Source organism: Cygnus atratus, chromosome 2, assembly GCF_013377495.2.
Source record: "Cygnus atratus isolate AKBS03 ecotype Queensland, Australia chromosome 2, CAtr_DNAZoo_HiC_assembly, whole genome shotgun sequence".
NCBI lineage: Eukaryota > Metazoa > Chordata > Aves > Anseriformes > Anatidae > Cygnus > Cygnus atratus.
Window position 1 is genome coordinate 116661062 of NC_066363.1, and position 19444 is coordinate 116680505.

The 19444-nt window shown below is 41.2% G+C and overlaps 1 protein-coding gene across 1 annotated transcript in view; it reads left to right on the forward strand.

The window, feature by feature from the left end:
• Window positions 1–19444, forward strand: part of LOC118251221 (chloride channel protein C-like) — a 79059-nt gene that overhangs the window by 36346 nt on the left and 23269 nt on the right. Inside the window, exon 12 of the mRNA XM_035553153.2 lies at window positions 7710–7876. Within this exon, the coding sequence (XP_035409046.1) occupies window positions 7710–7876 (167 nt within the window). The remainder of the gene's footprint in view (window positions 1–7709; window positions 7877–19444) is intronic.

Here is a 19444-nt window from a genome sequence, read left to right on the forward strand (position 1 = left end):
GGCTCAGTGAATGATCACCTATGCTAGATCTGAGAACAGCAAGCTTTTGTAAGCTTTCTGCTGTTATTTAAGGTCTAATCTCCTACTGCCGTTAAAGCTGAAATGAAGTTCACAGCCTGTGGCATACAGCGTTTATCAACCAGTGAGGAAGATCCACAGAGACCTCGTAAATCCACTGTCTGCTCTTCAGCTGCCTGTAGTCATGGGGCTCCTTCTTCAGCCTTTTCTAAACCTTGGGAGCTGGGGCCACGAGAGTTATGGCACTCTGGAGTTGTTGGTTTTAGCATTGCTTAAACATAACAGAGATTCATTGCAGTTCCCTTTGTTATTTCACAAAAATGCTCATGAATAATAATTCAAAGAATTCTGCTATATGGTGGGTTAAAAAAGTACAAGGTTGTTTAAATGGGTTATTATACAGTGCAGTGCTTGTTTTGATTAGATTTAACATGTGAGCCTGCTGAATGCTAAGGCATATTCAGCAGGACACATACAAAATACTGCTGTACTTATTAATGAGAAGTTCACTTGACACAACATGCACTGGTGCTGTCTTCCTGGGATTTAGAGCTTTGAAAGCTCCTTTCAGGGTTTGGTGTCTACTATACATCCAAGATAAAGAGACAGATTAAAAAAAAATCACAGGTAGATATCTTTCCAGGGGATCTTGGCAAGAGTCGCTGCTATCACCTATAGTATTTCCTATATCACTGCATCCCTTGCCACAGCCTGTCAAAACAGGTGTATTTATAGGCCTTGAGGGACTGAAACAAGAAATCAAACATTTCCACTTTGCATAGCCTCTTCTGTCCAAATTCCCAAGGACTGAGACTCAAAGGATTTTGATATGTTTCCAGGGATTACTTAGCTTTTCTGAGTATTTCTAAGTTCTCTGTAGTAATCTCCTACTGCTGTGCTTGGTTTTGGAATTAGGAAAAGTTGTTCTCTCCATAAACAAGGAAGTCATCAACAAAATACTGGTTGGCTTCAGAGAAATTCATGCAAGTATTAAAATACACATCAGAGAAAAATGAGGCTTGATCTCACTGAACATTATGAATTAAAGTGAATTAAGAAGCAGTGGATGAGTGGGATTAATTAGGACTATTTTGCTTAAAGAGAAAAAAATATGCACCCCGTGCTAAGACAGTTTTTTGTGCTCTGCCTTGGCAGTAATTAAGCTCTAGGGCGCTAGAAGCTACTTACTTGTTGTAATGGCCTGGAATAGTTAACAGAGTTACGAACACGAGCAAGAATCCTGCTAATTGTGCAATTCTCCTGGCACTGGGGATTTGGCAGGAAGTCCTTACAGTGAACCTACCCTGGGTGTGTCGTCCTTTGTAGAGCATGATGCACGGCTTCGTGTGCCTGAGGCTGCAAGAAATAATCATTTTCAGCAGTGAGGAACTTGAATGCATAACTTCTCAGGGCTAACAGGACTTTTAAAGAGAGTTATGTTTACTGTATTGCAGCATCCCACTTCTCCAAAAATTTCCAGCAGCGATGGTGATGAGTGATAAGGCGATACAGTAAAGTGAATTGAGTTAATGGATGTAGTCCTAGAACTATAAAGGATTTCTTTAAAGGTGAAGTGCACGGGAAAGGAAGCTTTTACACTTAGTTTTAAAAGGAGAGATTAATGGAAGTTCAGAGAGGGAGTATTCAGCTGGATCAATACTGAGGAAGGTGCCTCTTTTGGCATAACCCCAGCTGGAAATAGTGGACAATGATAACAACATTGCAATTCATAATGTTTTTACGACATTATTAAGTGGGAAGGAAAGTGACTCAAGTGTTCAACACACAGGTTACTAAGGGCCAGCAGATCATAATCCAGAGACTAAAGAAATTGAAATGCAGAGCTGCATTGTTTATCAAATGGCTGTCATAATACAAATAACTTAATCCTGGGAGACGTTATTTCCATAAACTCCTGTTCTCAAGAAAGCTGCTTGAACAACTCTTCTACTGCTGTGAATAGGGAACCGTTAACTCCTCCCCTTCTTCATGTCAAGCCATCAGTTTACAACCTTGTTGGCATTTGCTTCTGAGCAAGAAAAAAACGACGAAAAGTTTTCTGCTGGCTACAAACCCTCTACTCTTTGGAAACGTTCTGTTGACTGTAAATGATGTTTTTCTTGGTGTGTTGAATCAATAGTAGCAAAAAATTCAAATGGGAGTAGTTCTGATTGCATCTGGTTGCATCCTGGGGAAATGTCTGCTCTTCCACAAAATCTGGTCACATGGAGACCAGGAAACTGTGCCCAGAAATGGTGTTTTGTGCCAGCTACAACCTTAACTTCAAAACCATTGGATTTGGTTTGTAGGTCCAAGGTTTCATGTCCCTTCCCATGCCCCCTCTTTTTTTACTCACTCTCAGACATGTTTTCTTCTCCAGCAGCTGCTTGTTTTTTCCCAAATATTTTCCAAATTCCGGTGCTTTCAGCTAGGTGTGTGTAAGCTTGTGAAGAATGACAAAATATTTCTTTTGGAGAGTTTGCTTCTACCCAGGCTGCTGATCGTTATATCATGGGAAGGAAGTAGATTTTTTCTTTCATTTGTTCAGTTTGTCAGGTAGCTTTTCTGTTTGAACACATTTTAATTCATTTTGCAGTCATACTTTTTTTTGTGTTTTGTTTTCTTCTTCTTTTTGTCATTGTAGGCTGCAAATAGCAAGACAGCTCTCTTGCTAAGTGTTTTTTTGGTAGAAGAAAGAAAATTGGGTCGCACCGTTTAGCTCTCTAGTGATATTTCTTTTACATTATTGGAAATACCAAGGGTTCATGGAATATTTACTGTATCAGCAGCCTTGCTTCTAATGAGGTTCTTTGGCTTCTGTTCTCTGAGATGGAGTAAAATGTTTGAAACACATTAACTACCATTTGATTGAAAAGGGGGGAGGGTTTTTAACAGTGAGCTTTAAGTAAACTGCATCTTTTTGAATTTCCTGGGCAGCTGCCTTTCTCTCTTTGATGTACTGTGTCTGGTGATGCTGTTAATGAAATGCATAATTATGTGTTATATAATAAAACAGAGCTAATATGAAGGTGGCTAACAGATTATAATGATGTGGAGGCCTGAGAAACTCAGGACCGTGGGGGTTGTTGAAAAGTGCCTCCGGTGACAAAGAAGATATTTAAAGAGCTTTGAATAACTGTGCTAATAAATTAATTGTGGTCTGTGCGCATGTGTGTGCAAATGATATATTTCAATATTTTGTATATAGAGAGAATATTGAAAAAAATAGGTGCAATTTACTAGGCTGCTGATGTATGAAGTGTCAGCGCCGACTGCTTCCAACGTCTATTAGCGCTGCTGGCTTTGCATAGATGGGTGCCCTAGGCAAAGAAATTTTTGGCACAGCCTGCTACACCCGGAAGATCAAAAGGGAAAAAAAAATCTGGCAATATACACAGAGAGTAAATTGCATCCTAAAAAGCAGCCCCTAAAATGCAGGCTTGGAGTGAATGTCAATAAATGAAACATCACATTTAATTGCTGAAGAGTTGTAGGTGTTTGGTGGCTGCCCCAACTTTCCCCCTTCCTTTCTCTGTTTTTGTCAACCTTTATTTTCTCTTTCCCTTTAGTACTCTGTATAACTTGTTCTCTCCTTAGATTTTTTAGGAACTGGTTTGAACAGATAACTATTTTTAAAGGAGAGGCTGTATCATCTTCCAGCCCTGGACCACATGGGTTCCTAATTGTGCTGGGCTGTGGCTGGGCTTGCTTGGCGGCCGCTCTGTGCTTACCAGGGCCTGTCTGAAGGCAGAAATAGCTTGCAGGGAGCTCCAGTGTGAATTTACAACGTGCTGGTTACTTGGCACTAATTCCCTGGGTGGGTGCTTCTAGTACCTACTGAGAGTGCTTTTGTGTGAGTTAGCTCTCAGAGTGCTTTTGTGTGAGTTAGGCTTGCTCCTTTTTGAAGGTGAAGTATGTTGTTTTTCACTTAAGGTGTGCCAAGAGTACCCGAATGGGCAGTTAGTGCAGAGTAGCTAATATGCAGTAAATTCACACCCAGGTTCACTGTGTGCTGACTTCCTCGTACAGACGAGTCCCGAGGCTCTGCACTTTGTCTCTGTCAGCAGCGAGCAGATGGCCCTTCTCTAAACAGGGAGACTACTAATAAAGCCTTATGAAACGCACGTATATGCGTGTGTGCACGCACATGTGTGGATTTGTGTGTGTCCTTATGTTTGTATAAGACAACTTGAATCTATTGCGATTCTTGGATTAATTTGTGCTTCCTTGATTTTTATCAAGATACCCTAAGGAGAATTTTGCTGCTGCATTGCCAGCATCCTTGACATTAGTGGCTTTAGCTTTTAGCTACAGGGTTTTGACAGGTTTTGTTGAATTCTTCATTTTCCTTCACTGCTAAGTGGCATACTTCTATTGTGTGAGTGACTGCATTTTTGTGAGCGACTGCATTTTTGTGAGCGATTCATTCTTTGTTCCAATTGCCTTCCCCAGCATTTCTGATTTGATCTCTGGAGTATATTCTTGTATTTTGTATGCTTTTATTTCTAATAAATGCTATTCTACAACTTGAAAACTCCCAGTAAGTAGCAAATAATGTTTTCTCTAGGTCTCTAAATACTTGGATGTGGAATCAAATCCGTCTTTTATAAAAACTTTGCTTTAGACTAGCATCACAAATAACTTGATCTATAAGTAGTGTATACAGCTCCATCTTAGCTTAAGCTCACGTGATGGGTTACATTTTCATGCAAAGTTTTCTTGACATTTTAAAAATGATTTTATCTGTCCTTCATGCTCATGCTTCAAATGTGTAATTGATTTCTAAGTCATCTGCAGACTTGCTTTGAAGTGTTGCTCTAGTATTACCTATGTCCAAGAAAATTTCACATCACAAAAATTGACTCTCCTGTTTCCATCTGTAGTGAGAGTTCAGGACAACTGTGGCCGCTCGGTTTTGGCCAAAGTTTCAATTTACTTACATATAGAAGATATTGCTCAAAATGCTTTTAACATGTCTTTCTTTAATGACCTCAGCCATGCTAGCCTGCCAAAGATAAACAGCATTTCTGCTTGGCAGGCATTAACTCTTGGAGGAAGTTTTGTCTGACACTGAACCCAGAGGCACTTGCTCTGAGTGTTTGCTTTGCTGTGTTCTAGAGAAGAGCCATCCCCACAGATCCCAGCACTCAGGAGGGCTGCAGTGCTGGGGAAAATCAGCACCAGCCACAGAATTTCTCAATAGCAGATGTAAAATGTTGCTGAATATCTGAGAGAATAAAGGAAGAGGGTGCGGGCCAGGCCAGCTTGACTGTTCCCACAAGAGGATGGGAGGGTAGGAGGAAAGGATAAAATGGAATAAAGAGCAAGGAGGGGAGCCTGGAAAGCCAGCTTTCTGGTTCTTGCTGTTCTGGAGGTGGTCAGGTTTGCTGCTTCTGGGATGAGCAAGCAGTGTTAAGGCTCTCATGGCACCAGGCATGCTCCTGTGCTCTCTACAAAGTTGGCAATAATGTCCACTTGTTGCTTCCCGTAGTCTGCCTGCATTTGCCTTTTGCTTGGGCTGGCCTTGCTGGTAACCTCTTCTTTTGTCCTTTTTGGAAGATGTCTCATTTGCTGGATGCTTAGCTTCCTGTGGCTAGAAGAAAGGAGGAGCACATGGCTTGAGTTCTCAAGTCTGTACTCAGTTCTTGTCCATGCCCAGGGGGTTTCCACTGATTTTTGGAACAGTAGTAACAATATCCACACAACTTAATGAATGCTTTCTCCCTGTATTCTGGGGGAGATTACTTCTTTGCAGGTTAAAGCAATCACTTGAGAATGTTTTCAGAGTATGAGTTTCAAGAGTTTTTAAAGTTAGAGTTTTAGAGTGCTTTTATAGCTTTTTAGAGTGCTTTTATATTAATTTTTAATGCTTGTATTATTCCAGAAGAGTTCCCCGTAGCAAGATACTTTAAAAATAACCTTAAAAGGAATCCACAATAAAGGAGTCTCCATCTGTGTGAATGAGTTGTGGCAGATACGCTGAAGCAATTCTTAAAATCCCACAGTTGCTGTTTTCCTTTCAACTGACATGTTCCTGGTGTTTTTAAATAAAACAGTTGAACACTAGGTTTAAAAAGACATTCCAAGAATGCTGTGCTGTTATTAGAAATCCTCAGCTATGTCCAAGCAGGAAGGACAGTTGCATGACCCTGTCTTGCACGGCTGAACATGCCACGAGTCCCTTGTTGGCATATACCCTAAATCATCCCTGATGTTATCAGTGTGAACCCAGAACTGAGACAGCACAAGGGTGAAAGTATAAAGCCTGGATAAAAGTGCTACAGCTTATCAGGCAGAAATGTGTTTATTGGCATTCGTTGAATGTGGATGCTTGGAGTACTTAACAATCTCTAGCTAATGAGGTCTATTAAATGGCAATGTGCTGCAATTCACTTTGTCTGAATTGGAGAGAAGTTTCTGGGCAAAAGCCTCTTAGTGTTAGGAGGAAAGTTTGCATATTTTATTCCAGGATAATTGTTAATGAATAAACCAATTATTATTATTTTTTAATAAGATGAAATGATAGAGGGAATAATGGGAAGGGGATAGCAGTTTTAATAATTAAAAAACAGTATTAAAGTAGCATAAAAGGAATATTTCTGTGCAGTCATTTTCACCAATAAAAATATTTGACCTAGTTGTGAGCTGGGCTTAGGCAGATTAAGTGCATTCATGTTACTCTTTACTTCAAGCACTATGATTCACTCGGAATCCTTTGTTCAAAGGTGGTTATATTGGCGTGCTTCATGAAGTCACTGCCACCATCGCTGTTCAACGTCTTCAGGATATGTGAACTCAGTCTACCTTTGTATTGAAGTGAGCTAACAGTATGGTGGCTGTGTCTGTCTGTGGAGGTAAAACCAAATAACTGAAGGGGGATATAGTATTAAAACATGCTAAATACTTTGCCACTCACCTGACCATACCTTCAATGTGTAGGGAGAAAATGCAAGTGTACTCGGGTAAGATATTTTAGGTACCAGAACCTTGTATGCACTCTGTTTCCCTGCAGCAGGTGTTGTAGATAGATTGATAGATTTGTGATCACAGGGAAAGGGATGCCTGTACCATGCCTTGTACTGCTGAATGCTGTTCAGCGTGGCAACTGTGTGATGTTCCTGCTGCTTGATCTCCTGGGCTTGACTTCTGCTGAAAGCTTCTTGTTCCCTTTTCTGGCATCTTTCAAGACAATGTTTGTACAAGGAGTTCATTCTGTCTTGAAGCAGCAGTATGGGAAAACAATTTTATATCTCCTGAGCTCAGCAAGAAAGAAAAATATTTGGATTTGTTTGCATTTTTTAATATTTGTCAAAATGCCAAGCTATTTAAAACAATCTGGCTACTCCATCTCTACTTACCCTGCTCTGATACTGCAAAATTATCACAAAGCACCTGAAATATGGGAATCAGATGTGAGTTTTAATGCCAGTGCAGTGCTTCAAGATGATAGGAACGGGAGGGGGAGCTGTCACTGCGTCAGCCAAGGCTTTTTGGTGGAAGTGTTGATTGATTACCTATCCCTCGGAAGGAGAGGGAGTGCTCTTCTAGTTTTAACCGAGGCAAGGTGACTGAATTGCTTCCTGTTCCCCTGTGAAAGAAGTAGGTAGCCCTCTACTCAAAACCCATGCTATTGTCTCCAGCTGTAAGAACAAAAAAGAAAAGGCAAGTCCTTTGTTCTCTTTTCTCCTTAGGTAGAGATCACGAATGATGTTCAGTCCTTGCTGCTGATAATGCTGGCTGTCATGGTGGCCAAGATGGTTGGTGACTTTTTTAACGCGTCTCTGTACAGCTCCCTCCTGAGGCTGAAATGCATTCCCTACTTGGATGTGGAACCTATTGTTCATCACAGGAGAAAATGGTGAGGTCTCTTTTGTTGCTGATCTGTAAGTTTTCTGTGTCGTGTTCTGCACTGAGACTGTGTGGGTCCTCTGTGCTGTGGAGCTTGGAAGGACAAAGGAGTAAAAGGAGACCCTGATCATGACCACGGACCTCACAGGGCAATGTTCTGTATGAACAGAACAATGGAGATCCCCTGTCTCTTAGAGTTTCTGGTAGCATCTGAATTACCACTTTCACCAGAGTCCTGAGAGCATTAAGTGCTCTATAATGCCTAAACCATCTAGTTAGACGCTGTTTATTAGAGCAAGTGGTCCAATAGAGAATCTAGTAGAGGTTTTCACACAGTTGCAACTGTTTCTTGTGAGCAGATGCCATAGAGCAGAGGAACAACAACAATTTATAGAATTCCTTATGGTGAAGTTTGCCTCACCTAATTTGTAGATGACTGGACTAGGCTTCCTGCATATTCAGTACGTTTTCAGGCAGAGAGTCATGCCATCCAAGGATAGCAATTTGAGGCAGGTCGGATGAATTATCTTCTGGAAGTGCCTCCACTGACTTAGATTGAATGAGTAGCCTGGAAAAAAAAACTACTTTTTATTAGGTCAGGTGAGATTAACCCCATTTGTCCTGTATATGAGCTGGTATCTGAAATTGCAGTCTGTTGATGAACATTTATAATCAGTAATTAAACCATTTATAACCAGTAATAAGAACAATTTTCTCTTCTAAATGTAGGTTCTGGGTCTACACTTACTTGTAGGTAGCGAGAACTGTACTGCTGTCTTTTACAAAATAATGCAGAAATGCTGTTTCTTTAAGGTATTCCGTAGGAATGAAATAGGAAACGTGGTGAAAAAATAGAAGGAAAAATGAATTTATTTATTTACCACAGGAAGACTTTTTATTTTCCTTAAAGGATATTTGGGTAGTATATGTCCATGACCAAAGCTATTTGTAGGACATTTTAGCTGTCATTTCTCACAGTATTGGGATTTACTAGGAAAACTCATATTTTCAAATAACCCGTTAGAACAATAAAAATATTGGTGACTTGTTCTATTCACACTTCTAAATGTAGCCATATCTGAAAGTTTTTAGCAAGCACATTGAACACTGGTTGTACTCTAACTATATTTGACATGAGGGGGAAAAAGCCAGCAATGTAGTAGGAGGAAATGAAAACAATCTGTGATATTAGGGATGACTTCTATTTGTAACATGGCAGATAAAACGGAGGGGAAGAAGTCATAAAGTTCCCTTTGGTGTTCCAGTTATATGACAAGTCCATGAAAAGAATTGTAGCTATTTTCCTGGTTCAGAGTGAGGTCCCATTCCCTTGAAGGACAAATCTATCTAACAATCTATACATACATCTATATAAGAATAATCTAATTTCCCTCCCACTCCTTTCCCTTTCCTCTCCAGGAACATTAAAGAAAGTTTCTGGATAAATGTGGTCACAGAATATACTGATACTCTAAAACAAAACGAAAAAAATAGTATCACAACTTGGTAAAACTTTATAGATGGTCACCTTCCAGGCTGCTATTTTTAGTCTAAATCTTCTTAGACAGTCCGAATAGGCTATGGCATCAACCCGTTGCTTGGCCTCTCAGGCACTATTCTTGGATGCTCTGTTACGTTATTATCTCCTCAAAGAAATGAAGCTTCACCATTCAGCCACTTCAGACCTCCAGAATTTGGACCAATTCTTTGATCTGTCATAGAGTTTAGGCATCCCCAAATCCTAAATACTGACTCAAGGCAACTCTGGATTAATAATGCACCTCTTGAAGTCATGTCATAATTTAAACAAATTCTGATGTTTCACACACAGTCTTTGTAAGCATTCTAAAAGCAAGCTTCCGTTACTTTACCTAGCCATAAAAATGCACGGATTAAGATGACTGTCAAAAAACCAAACAAACAAACACAACAAAAAAAAGTGTACATGTTTCCATGTCTCTGTTTCCTCATTATTTCTGAGCATCCCTGAAACTTGAGTCAAAATTCTACAGAAAAGTGGCAGGCCATGACTTTTCTTTTCATGATTTTTCCATGCAGACCAAGTTTTCTCATTTGTTTTCTCTCTGACTGGTCCTGCAGCTAACAAGATGTTGTGGAAGCTCACCCATCTTATTCTTTAGTCTTTTATTGCAGGGTGACTACCCTGACTATCTGAGGCTCTGCTGTTTTCAAGTTCCACTTATTTGCTGCACTTTGGAGGTATTTTTATTCTTCACATGCCTATATCCAGATATCATTTTGCACAGATCGTCCTCTTTTTCTGTCTGTAACAACTTGGCAGAGAGTACGCAATCACAGTATTCCTGCTCTGGCAAAGCATAGGTGACACGGTTGCACATGGGGCAGGTTCTGCATCGCCTTTCCTCAATTAACTATTCTGTGAGATCACAAAATGTATAAATTGTGCACTTCTGGATTCCCCAAATCATAACAGGGAATGAGATCAGCTGTGTAGGAACTGGTAGCTAACATGTATTTATAAACAGGTGATAAATCGTATTTGTGTATGCAGAGTGAAAGGCTTGGATAACTAACAGCTTGCTTAAGAGCCATAGAAATGCCACATAAATTGCTATCCTTCTTCAACTGAAACTGAAAAGTCTTTGGAAAGCAGTGTCTAGTTGGTAGCAGGGAGGAAAAATGTGAAATTCAAGAGAACATGTATTTTTAGGCATTTAGCACTCATACTGTATGAGAGAAAGTGCGGATCTTCTCTTTTCTTCATAGGTGTTAAGGGTGAAAAGATCTGTATTAGATCATTAGTTCATTCCTCTTCCTGGGCTGGATAACATCCCCAGGTAAAAGGTTTCTTGGACACTTAAATGAGAAGGGAAAAATAGCTTTTAAGTGATCAAGGGATGTCAAGGCCCAGATCCACAAAATAATTTAACTCCTAACTCTTGTGGAAATAAGTGGGTATATTAAGAAGCTAAATTATGTACTTGCTTACTTTGAAGACAACTCTGTAAATAGCGTTATAAGTGAGACTGGTGGAAGTGAGACCTTGATCCTCCATGGTTTTCCACTACCTAACTCCTCCTTAGGCACTGGCATCTCTGGATGCCTTTCTTCCTACAGAGCAGAGAGGCTTGAGGTTTGTTTTCTTAATACTTCATTGATCTGTTATATTCTGTGCCCTGGCTGATAAGGCTCCAAACACAGCTGTGTCTAGTACACGCTGCTACAGTGCACCATGATTTCTAGCTATGTCTCACACCACCGTAAACACCCCTCTTATAAAATCTGGTTCACTGGAACACTCCTAGCTGCTGGCTGCCAGGGAATGTTTTTTAATGAGGGTAAGGAGTACTTGAACACATCTACGTCTTGCCAACTCTTCCTGCTTTTTATAAGCTACTATACACTTCAGAGAGAAAATATCTTAGAGGCTACTTTTTAATGGGACAAGTTTACTTAAGAGCTGAGTGGAGCTGGTGCCAGTAGTTATGTTTTGTTCTAGCTTAATATTAGCCTTGTCAAAGTTCTTATAGCGTCTCCTGGGTGTTTCTGTATTGCATACCATATAAAGCTGTTTTTGGGAGCCAAGAATTTTGGCTGGAATATATATTATAGTGGTCTCATTATATATTTTTTTAAAGTGCATCAGAGGTGGCCCTATATTAAAGATCCATGGAACAAGGGTGATTTTTTTTCGTTTATCCTTGCTGGTTTTCCCTTAGCCCACACCACAGACATTGGATCCAGAATTTGAGCCAACCCAAGTTGGAGGGTTATTTGGGATCCAAGGTCCTGGTTTGGCCTGTTATAAAAATTGGGGTAATTAGCAAACTTTTTAGATGAGGCTTTGGATTTTGAAAATCATCAGACTCAGGGTGTATGTTTTTTTTTTGGGCCTAGACTAGCAACTACTACACTAAGAGTTTCCTTGCTCATCTTGCTGACAAGAGTGTTCATTCAGGGCCAATTTACCAGGATGCACGTGGTGCATCCCATCTCGCCTGTTTGAAAAGTCAGTGTGTCTCATGGCTGCTTAGTGCTTTCATCCTGAGAGGCATCATTAGGGGGTGGACTTGGCAATGGCTTTGCATCAGGGGGCACCCAGCCCATCTTTTGTAGAGTGCTTGCGGTGGAAGCTGGATCCTGTTCTGGCTGCACAAAGGAAAAGGGAGCTGCTGTAACAACGCCACACTTTGTCTGGGGAGAACCCTGGCTGCTGCAGAAATGATGGAGGGAAGGTGTTGAGATGTGGGTGAGATTTATTAAAATTATATGTGGGCTTTAAGTTGCCCCTCTGTCAGGCTTAAACAAACATGGCAAGGAACCATTTTTTTCATCCCTTTCTGTCTGTTCTCCTTTGTTGGGCTTTGAGTTTAGTATGATTCCATTACTTGGGAAGCAACTGTACAAAGCCATGACAAGGCAGTACTGGCCTCCTGACAGAAATCCTATGTCAGGGCCAGATGTAACTTTATGCGCTTTATGAAGAATAGCAGCATGGCCTCACCTTATTTTTAACGTGGGTTTGGTGTTCTCATGTGGGATGGTGAAAGGACTTATTGTGCCTTCCTGCCCTGCACCAGCTCCCACAGATATCCGTGCAAAAGTCCAGACTGTCTGCCTTCACAGTCCTGTTAATCGGCAAAGAAGTTAATATTAGCTTGTTTCACTGGGCTCTGGCTGTCAGACTGTGCTGGGCTCCAGATTATCCAAAGCTATTCCTAAGAAAAGGTTCACATGAATCTGGTGTACATGAATTTATGTGAAGAACGATGTCTTAATGTGAATGTGAATAAGAGGTGAACTTATAGCTGGGCAGAATTGCAGCTGTGTATTAACCTAGATACTTACCTTATTGATGTACTTTTTGCTCTCTGACAGATGGTGATGAACAACGCCCTTTAGCCTGTAGTTTTCTGGAGATCTGACTGTCTTCCTTTACAGGATTTGGGGGAGAAACAGCTCTTAGTGGCAGTGAGTGATCTACAAAAATGACCTAATGGATCATTTCAGTCCATTAAGGCAGTGTCTTCAGAGACCAGAGACACTGTTTTCTCAGAAATTTTTAATGTTAAATTTCACCCCATGTTTCACATTTATTATGAAGTGAGTTCAGTGTCCAAATATGAACAATGTTTCTTGGGAAAAAGTCATATGTAAATAGAGTACTAATATTGATAAAGATTCAGATGAGGCAGAAATGAAGGCTATATGGACAGAAGTGGGAGACCAAGGGGAACTTGCAGTTCTGTTGTTGGGTCTGCCCCATTTCCTCATATTGCTTTGGTCAAAACAATTTATTTTTCAGTTTTCTCAGTTAAAAAAGAGATGGTGCATACATTCCTCATGTAGCTTTCAGCATCGCTGTGTTAGTAAAGTATTGTCAGTTCTTAAATGCAAGGCCTTGTGAACCCTAAAAGATGATTTTTAACCTGCTCTAATTTTTAGTACTTAATGAAACTACTATCTAAAGGCACGGCATGAATCAAAATGACTTTATTTATTTAGAATGTTAAAACCATATAAAGATGCCCAATATTCTGTTTGCCTTACTGTTTATTTTTAGAGTGGAGTCTGAACAAATAAATAAATAAAAAAAACTCTTCCCATGCTACAGTAAATACCAGCAGATACAACCCTTCCTCCAACCTAAAATAAACCTTTCCCACCCTTAGCCATTCCCTTTCCTAAAATGTCCAGGATGAGAGCTGTAGCTGGTGCTGTACTCTCAAGGTTAGGAGTTGCAGGCTTACATGGAGCAGCGATGTCAAGTAAGCGTGAAGCTGGCTGAGAGGAGGGCTTGTGGAGACCCGGCCAGCAGCACTCTTCTTTGGTAGGAAGGGCTGGGGGCCAACTAATAGCTTGCTGCTGACCTCCTGCACTTACAAGGATGTTGGTAGGCACTGCAGTCCTCAGAACAGAGTACATACAATGGAAGCATGAATACAGGAAAATAATGACAAGAATAGTGAAGACGAGCCAATAAGCTGTCTGACTGAAATCCCTGGAGAAGCTTGTAAATACTTTAATGTTTACACATGGCCTGTATATTTGCACAATTACCTTTCCACGAGCCTAAAATGTTTTACACTGGAATATTTACAGGCTCTGAGAAATTGTATTTTCTGATATGTCTGAAAACTGAAGGGTAAGCTTCTCCATCACTTCCTTTTCCTTCATTTTTGTCAGGGGAAATTTAAGCTGGGTTTCCTCCCCTTCCAGAATATCCCAAAGGTAAGTTTTCTACCAAGGTTGTATACTGATCACAATCACTGTGTGCTAGGAAGAAAACATTTTGTATTTACAAGTGAATGTTGTACTCTGTAGTGAGATTTTTAAGGGAAACAAACTTCAAACAAAACAAAGAAATGTGAAAGACTGGTTTGGTGAAGTTGGGCAAAACCTTGGGGAGGAAGTTTGGATGCACAGAGACAGATCACATATGGTGAGTTTTGAAGCAGTTGTCCCATTCCTCTGGTTTCTGTCACAAGGCACTTTTCTCACCTATCTAAAGCAAGGTCCCCGTTAGGGTGTGAATGGGACCACCATGGGGTTGGTAATCCTGCTGCAAGTATTGGGCATGCTATGTCAATGAACAGGACCTTAACATGAGATTATGGTTCTTGCTGTAAGGTCCATCAGGAGACAGCCCTCGTACGTCACATCACCATTAGTGAGTGTAACACAGGTCCCTTTGGATCATGGAGAAATCTTTCCGCAGATGTCTTAGCTGACGCTGCAGCCTGCTCGATGCTGAGGGTGGGATGACAAATCCACACTGACTCTTGATGCATTTTCCATTGCTGGGGAGTCCTGTGAAACTGAAAGAAGTGACTTCTGCACACTTTCCACAGGAGGAAACATACTGAAGCAGCATCTGGAACTAATAACCTGTGTTTCAGAGCTAGCTGGCTGGCAGCGAACAAGCTGCTCCAACTCCTACAGGTCTGTGATGTAAAATACGCATGTGGGGACTTTCGGCTGTGGGAAACTGAACACGGCTTCTGCTGGCCCAGCTCGAAGGAAACTCCCTTCTAGCTCACCTGGGAGGACAGGCTGCCTGTACGGGTACCACCGCAGCCTTCAGATGTGGCTGCACACAGGTGGAGCGTGCACACAGGCACAGGCACAGCCCATCTCCAGCCACCGGACAGGGTATTCCGCTAATTGGCTGAGTCTGCTCTGGTGTCTGGCCACCATTTGGCAGGTACTGACAGTTTCCACTTAAAACCAGCCAACCTTGCCGGAAATCCAGCTGTGCTGGCAGAGCGGCCGATCTCATGAAGATGTCATTGAACAACTCTTTGAATTCATTCAAGAAATGGTGGGGCTGACTCAAAGCTCACTGAAGTCCCCAGGGAGTCTTTGCTGGATATGGGAACACAGACATCCATTTATATAAGAGCTGTATTTTGATATTCTTGGGTTACACGTAAGGATATCATCTTTATTATTGCTCTGGCGACTGCTTCCGAGTTCACCTTAAGCTGAAATTAATTCTCTTTGCTGTTCATGCATATGTCACTTTTTCTGTTCCTGCGAGTGTTGCTATATCCTCATAAATATTAGGAGCTTGTCATAGCGGTTGTCATGATGGAAAGAATTATTTATTTGCAATGAGGAAACAGATGGCACAAAATACTTTAATGAATTTCAGCATGTTTGAGAAATGAAATACCCTTTTTAGAAATAATATCAGTTTTGCAAAACTTTTAAATGCCATTTCACACGATCACAAGGGAGGCTTGTTTTTCAATACATTGAGTGTACACAGAGACACAGCAAAAGTAAGGCAAAAGAGGGCACAAAATGAAGTAGTTTTATGAAAAGTCATAAAGCCATGAACACAGTTTTATTAGCTGCTGCCATTCAGTAAGTGGGTTTGTGACAGTAGGTGAATGGGAGATGAAAGTGACAGCAGATGGAAAGAGCCCAAAGAAGCTGAGTCCTGCCTAGTGCTGGGAATAAGGAAGGAGGAGAAGGAAAGCAAGTCAGACACACAAAATCCTTTCCCAGAATTTTTGCTATATATGTTGACCATGTTGTGTTGTAGGTACAGTGCCAGGTGCAGAGAGATCACTGCTCGTTTTCTGGAAGAGCACATAAGTAATACCAACTTCGGTGATTTTATTTTTAACTGGGATGTAAGTACAAGCATATTCTCCATTTGTAGGGGTGGGTCCTTGCCATAAAGTCACAATATAGGGAAAAAAAACAAACATGAACTGCATGTGAAGGGTACTTGGAAAGCAGGGGGTTATTTAAAGAAATATTTACAAAATAATGAGTGTATATGTAGAAAGTTGTAGCTTACAGTATTTTTATGAAAAAAAAGAAGGGGAATGGAATAGTTCAGTTTAAAAGGACCTAAAAGGGTCATCTAGGCCAACTGCTTGGCCACTTCAGGGCTAAACAAAAGTTAAAGCACAGGGACATAGTTTAGTGGTGGACCTATAGTGATAGGTGAATGGTTGGACTTGGTGATCTTAAATGTCCTTTCCAACCTAAAAGATTCTATGATTCTGTTCTATTGAGAGGGCATTGTCCAAATGTTCCCTGAACACTGACAGGTGTGGGGCACCAACCACCTTTCTATGAAGCCTGTTCCAGTGTCTGACCACCCCCACAACAAAGCCACTTTTCCTAATGTCCAGTGTGACCCTCCCCTGGTGCAGCTCTGTGCTGTTCCCACACGTCCTGACACCAATCACCAGGGAGCAGAGCCTGGCACCTCCCTCTGCCTCCCCTTCTCAGGAAGCTGCAGGGAGCAGTGGGGTCACCTCTCAGCCTCCTCTTCTCCAAACTAGACATCCCAAATGTCCTCAGCCTCTCCTCGCAGGACACGTCTTCCAGCCCCTTTACCAGCTTTGTTGCCCTCCCCTGGACACTTTCAAGGACCTTAACAACCTTTTTATACTGTGAAGCCCAGAGCTGCACAAATACTCAAGGTGAGGCCACACCAATACTAAATGTAGTAGCAGAATTGCCTCTTTTGACCATCTGGCCACGCTGTGTTTAATGTACCCCAAAACGCGGTTTGTCCTCTTGGCTGCCAGGGCACACTGCTGCCTCATGCTGAGCCTTCAGCCACCAGCACCCCCAGGGCCCTTTCTGCTGAGATACTTCCCAGTCACACATCTCCCACGCTGTACTGTGTTTGGCATTGCTCTGTCCCAGGTGCAGAACCCGGCATTTTCCTTTGTGGAAATTCATACATCGATTATTGTCCAATTCTCAAAGGTATCTAGATCACTCTGCAAGGCCTCATCCTTGTCGAGAGAGTCAACAGCACCTCCCAGTTTAGTATCATCAGCAAGCTTGCTAAGGATGCATTCAACTCCTGCATTCAGATCGTTGATATTAAACAGATCTGGCCCTAGAACTGAACTCTGGGGAACACTGCTAGTGACTGGCCACAGTTTACTATGGTTCCCAATAGGCTTGTGGCAGAAGAAATGGGCTAGTATTTTTAAAAATGGGAATGTTGAAGTTTGAGGGGTTAAATGCTTTTCTTTCCCAATACATGAGCAAATGGAAGAAGTACCTTTGCTCAAAACCCTGGTTGTAAGTGTCAGAACCTTCTATTTTCTAAACTGGGATTAGGGTAAAATCTATATCTCCAGATACCAATGGTATGTTTTAATAACCTGACTACCCTTAACCATTACAAAGTGCCTGATTCTCGGAGGTACTGAGCAATCAGATATATATCTTTTCATGTATTTTTCCATCCATATTGCTTTAGTTCACTCATTCTGTAGTCTGTTACACCTACATCTCTGTACCTTATTTTGACTAAAAGGTCATCTGATAATCTGTGTCTGATTATTAAAACATTTATTGTTTTCACTGTCCATTCCCAAACATTTTTAAGCCAGCATTTCTCATATACTAGTCAGTGCTTTCTTGGACCAGGCAGAGTGGAAAAGCTAAGGTGGCTGGTACAGTACATGAGGGTGGAGGCCCTGAATGAAGCTTTTATAAAAATGGTCTCATAGGAGCTTTCCTCTCTTCTCTCCAGTTTGTATTAGTTTTTTTGGCATACATTTGCAAGAAACTCATCATGTCATTGCATTTGAACTGCAAGAGCCAGCTTAGTATTTTGTGAATTTTCCTTGGAAATTGCTCTGCAGTGATCTATCCAGAGAACATGCAATTCCCTGTTTTTTCAGTTATAAGCAAGTTCACGAGGTATTTATTTTAGTGCACAATTTACTTGTTTCTCCCAGTTTATTCCTATGGAAGTTTGTTTGAAATGTTTATTTGGATTTAAATTGCTTGCACTGGTGTAGTTTTGAGAAATGACATTCTTTGCTTCTGGTTGGATATAATGCCAGGGAAGATGGATTCTACAAAAGCCGAACACTTTTTTTTTTTTTAATGGCAAAGATTCCTACAGGCTCAGATAATAATTTAGAAAATGCAAGGATATCTGAATCATTCCCATTCTGAATATACTAGTAATTAGTGTAATTAGACATCAAGATAGCAAATCCATCTTTGTTCCTTCTCTCTGTGTACATCTACACACATTCGTGTGTGTATGAGGACTACAGATATGAGGGATGTCATGCAAATGTGAATGCCTGTGGTGACATAGACTTTGTATAGAGGGATTGAATGTTATCAATTGTTCAGTTATTAGGTAAAATTTGGCCTTTTCCTCTATTAGGTGTCTACCTGTGGGTGAGAAAATACTGCATGACTAGAGGTAGGGGCATCTTACAGGTCTCTCTGGAGAGGGGGAGCTCTCAGATATGTTCCTGTGCCTGGCATTTTCTGCTGATGAAGTTTATGCAGCCCTCAGGTCAGCATGCACTGTTGCAGAGTTGCTTGCATTGCATAGCCGCTACACTGAGGAGGATTTTAGGGAGAATTCCAAGGGCACGGGGAAAATGAATCCTCGAAGGATTGTGTGCTTGTCGGTGAACATAGGTTGTTTGCTTCTCCTAGTTAGTGAAAAACCTGCCTCAGGGATCAGGATGGAGACATCCAAGAGAAGGGGGCTGGGGGTGCACTAATAGTAGTTTTGGGAAATTTATATAAAATGACCAGTAGTGACCTTTAGTATATAATGCAACAATTCACAGATGTGTAGTCTCTTTACAGCTGGCTATGTGTTGCTTGTGTGTGTGTGTCCTGCTTTGCTGACAATGCAGTTGAGTATCCTCAACGTGAGGGTGTTTGCTCCCAGCTCCCTGATTATCTCTGTGATAGCAGGTGAGGGTTCAGATTCCCCATGGTGAGAACTGATTTAGAGTCTCCCATATTTCTGCCAAAGGCAGTCTTCTATATGAAGAAGGATACCAAATCGTGTCTGTAGGATGTCACTCTTCCATGGCTGTGGTGCAATGCCCTGTGTTTGCCTCACAGTGTTGTTGATATATATGTAAGAGCAGGTGCTTTCAGACATTTCCACACTTACTACTAATCATGTGGGGAAATGCACAGTTCTGAATACAAATACCAAGTGAGTTTAGATGAGTTCAGGTTTGGGTGGTAGTAGTAAGCAGGCACTGTCTGTAGCTATGAATATTTAAATGCCCATACTCCCCCTAATACAGTCTGACATGATGCTTTACTAAATTAAGTGGCTAGT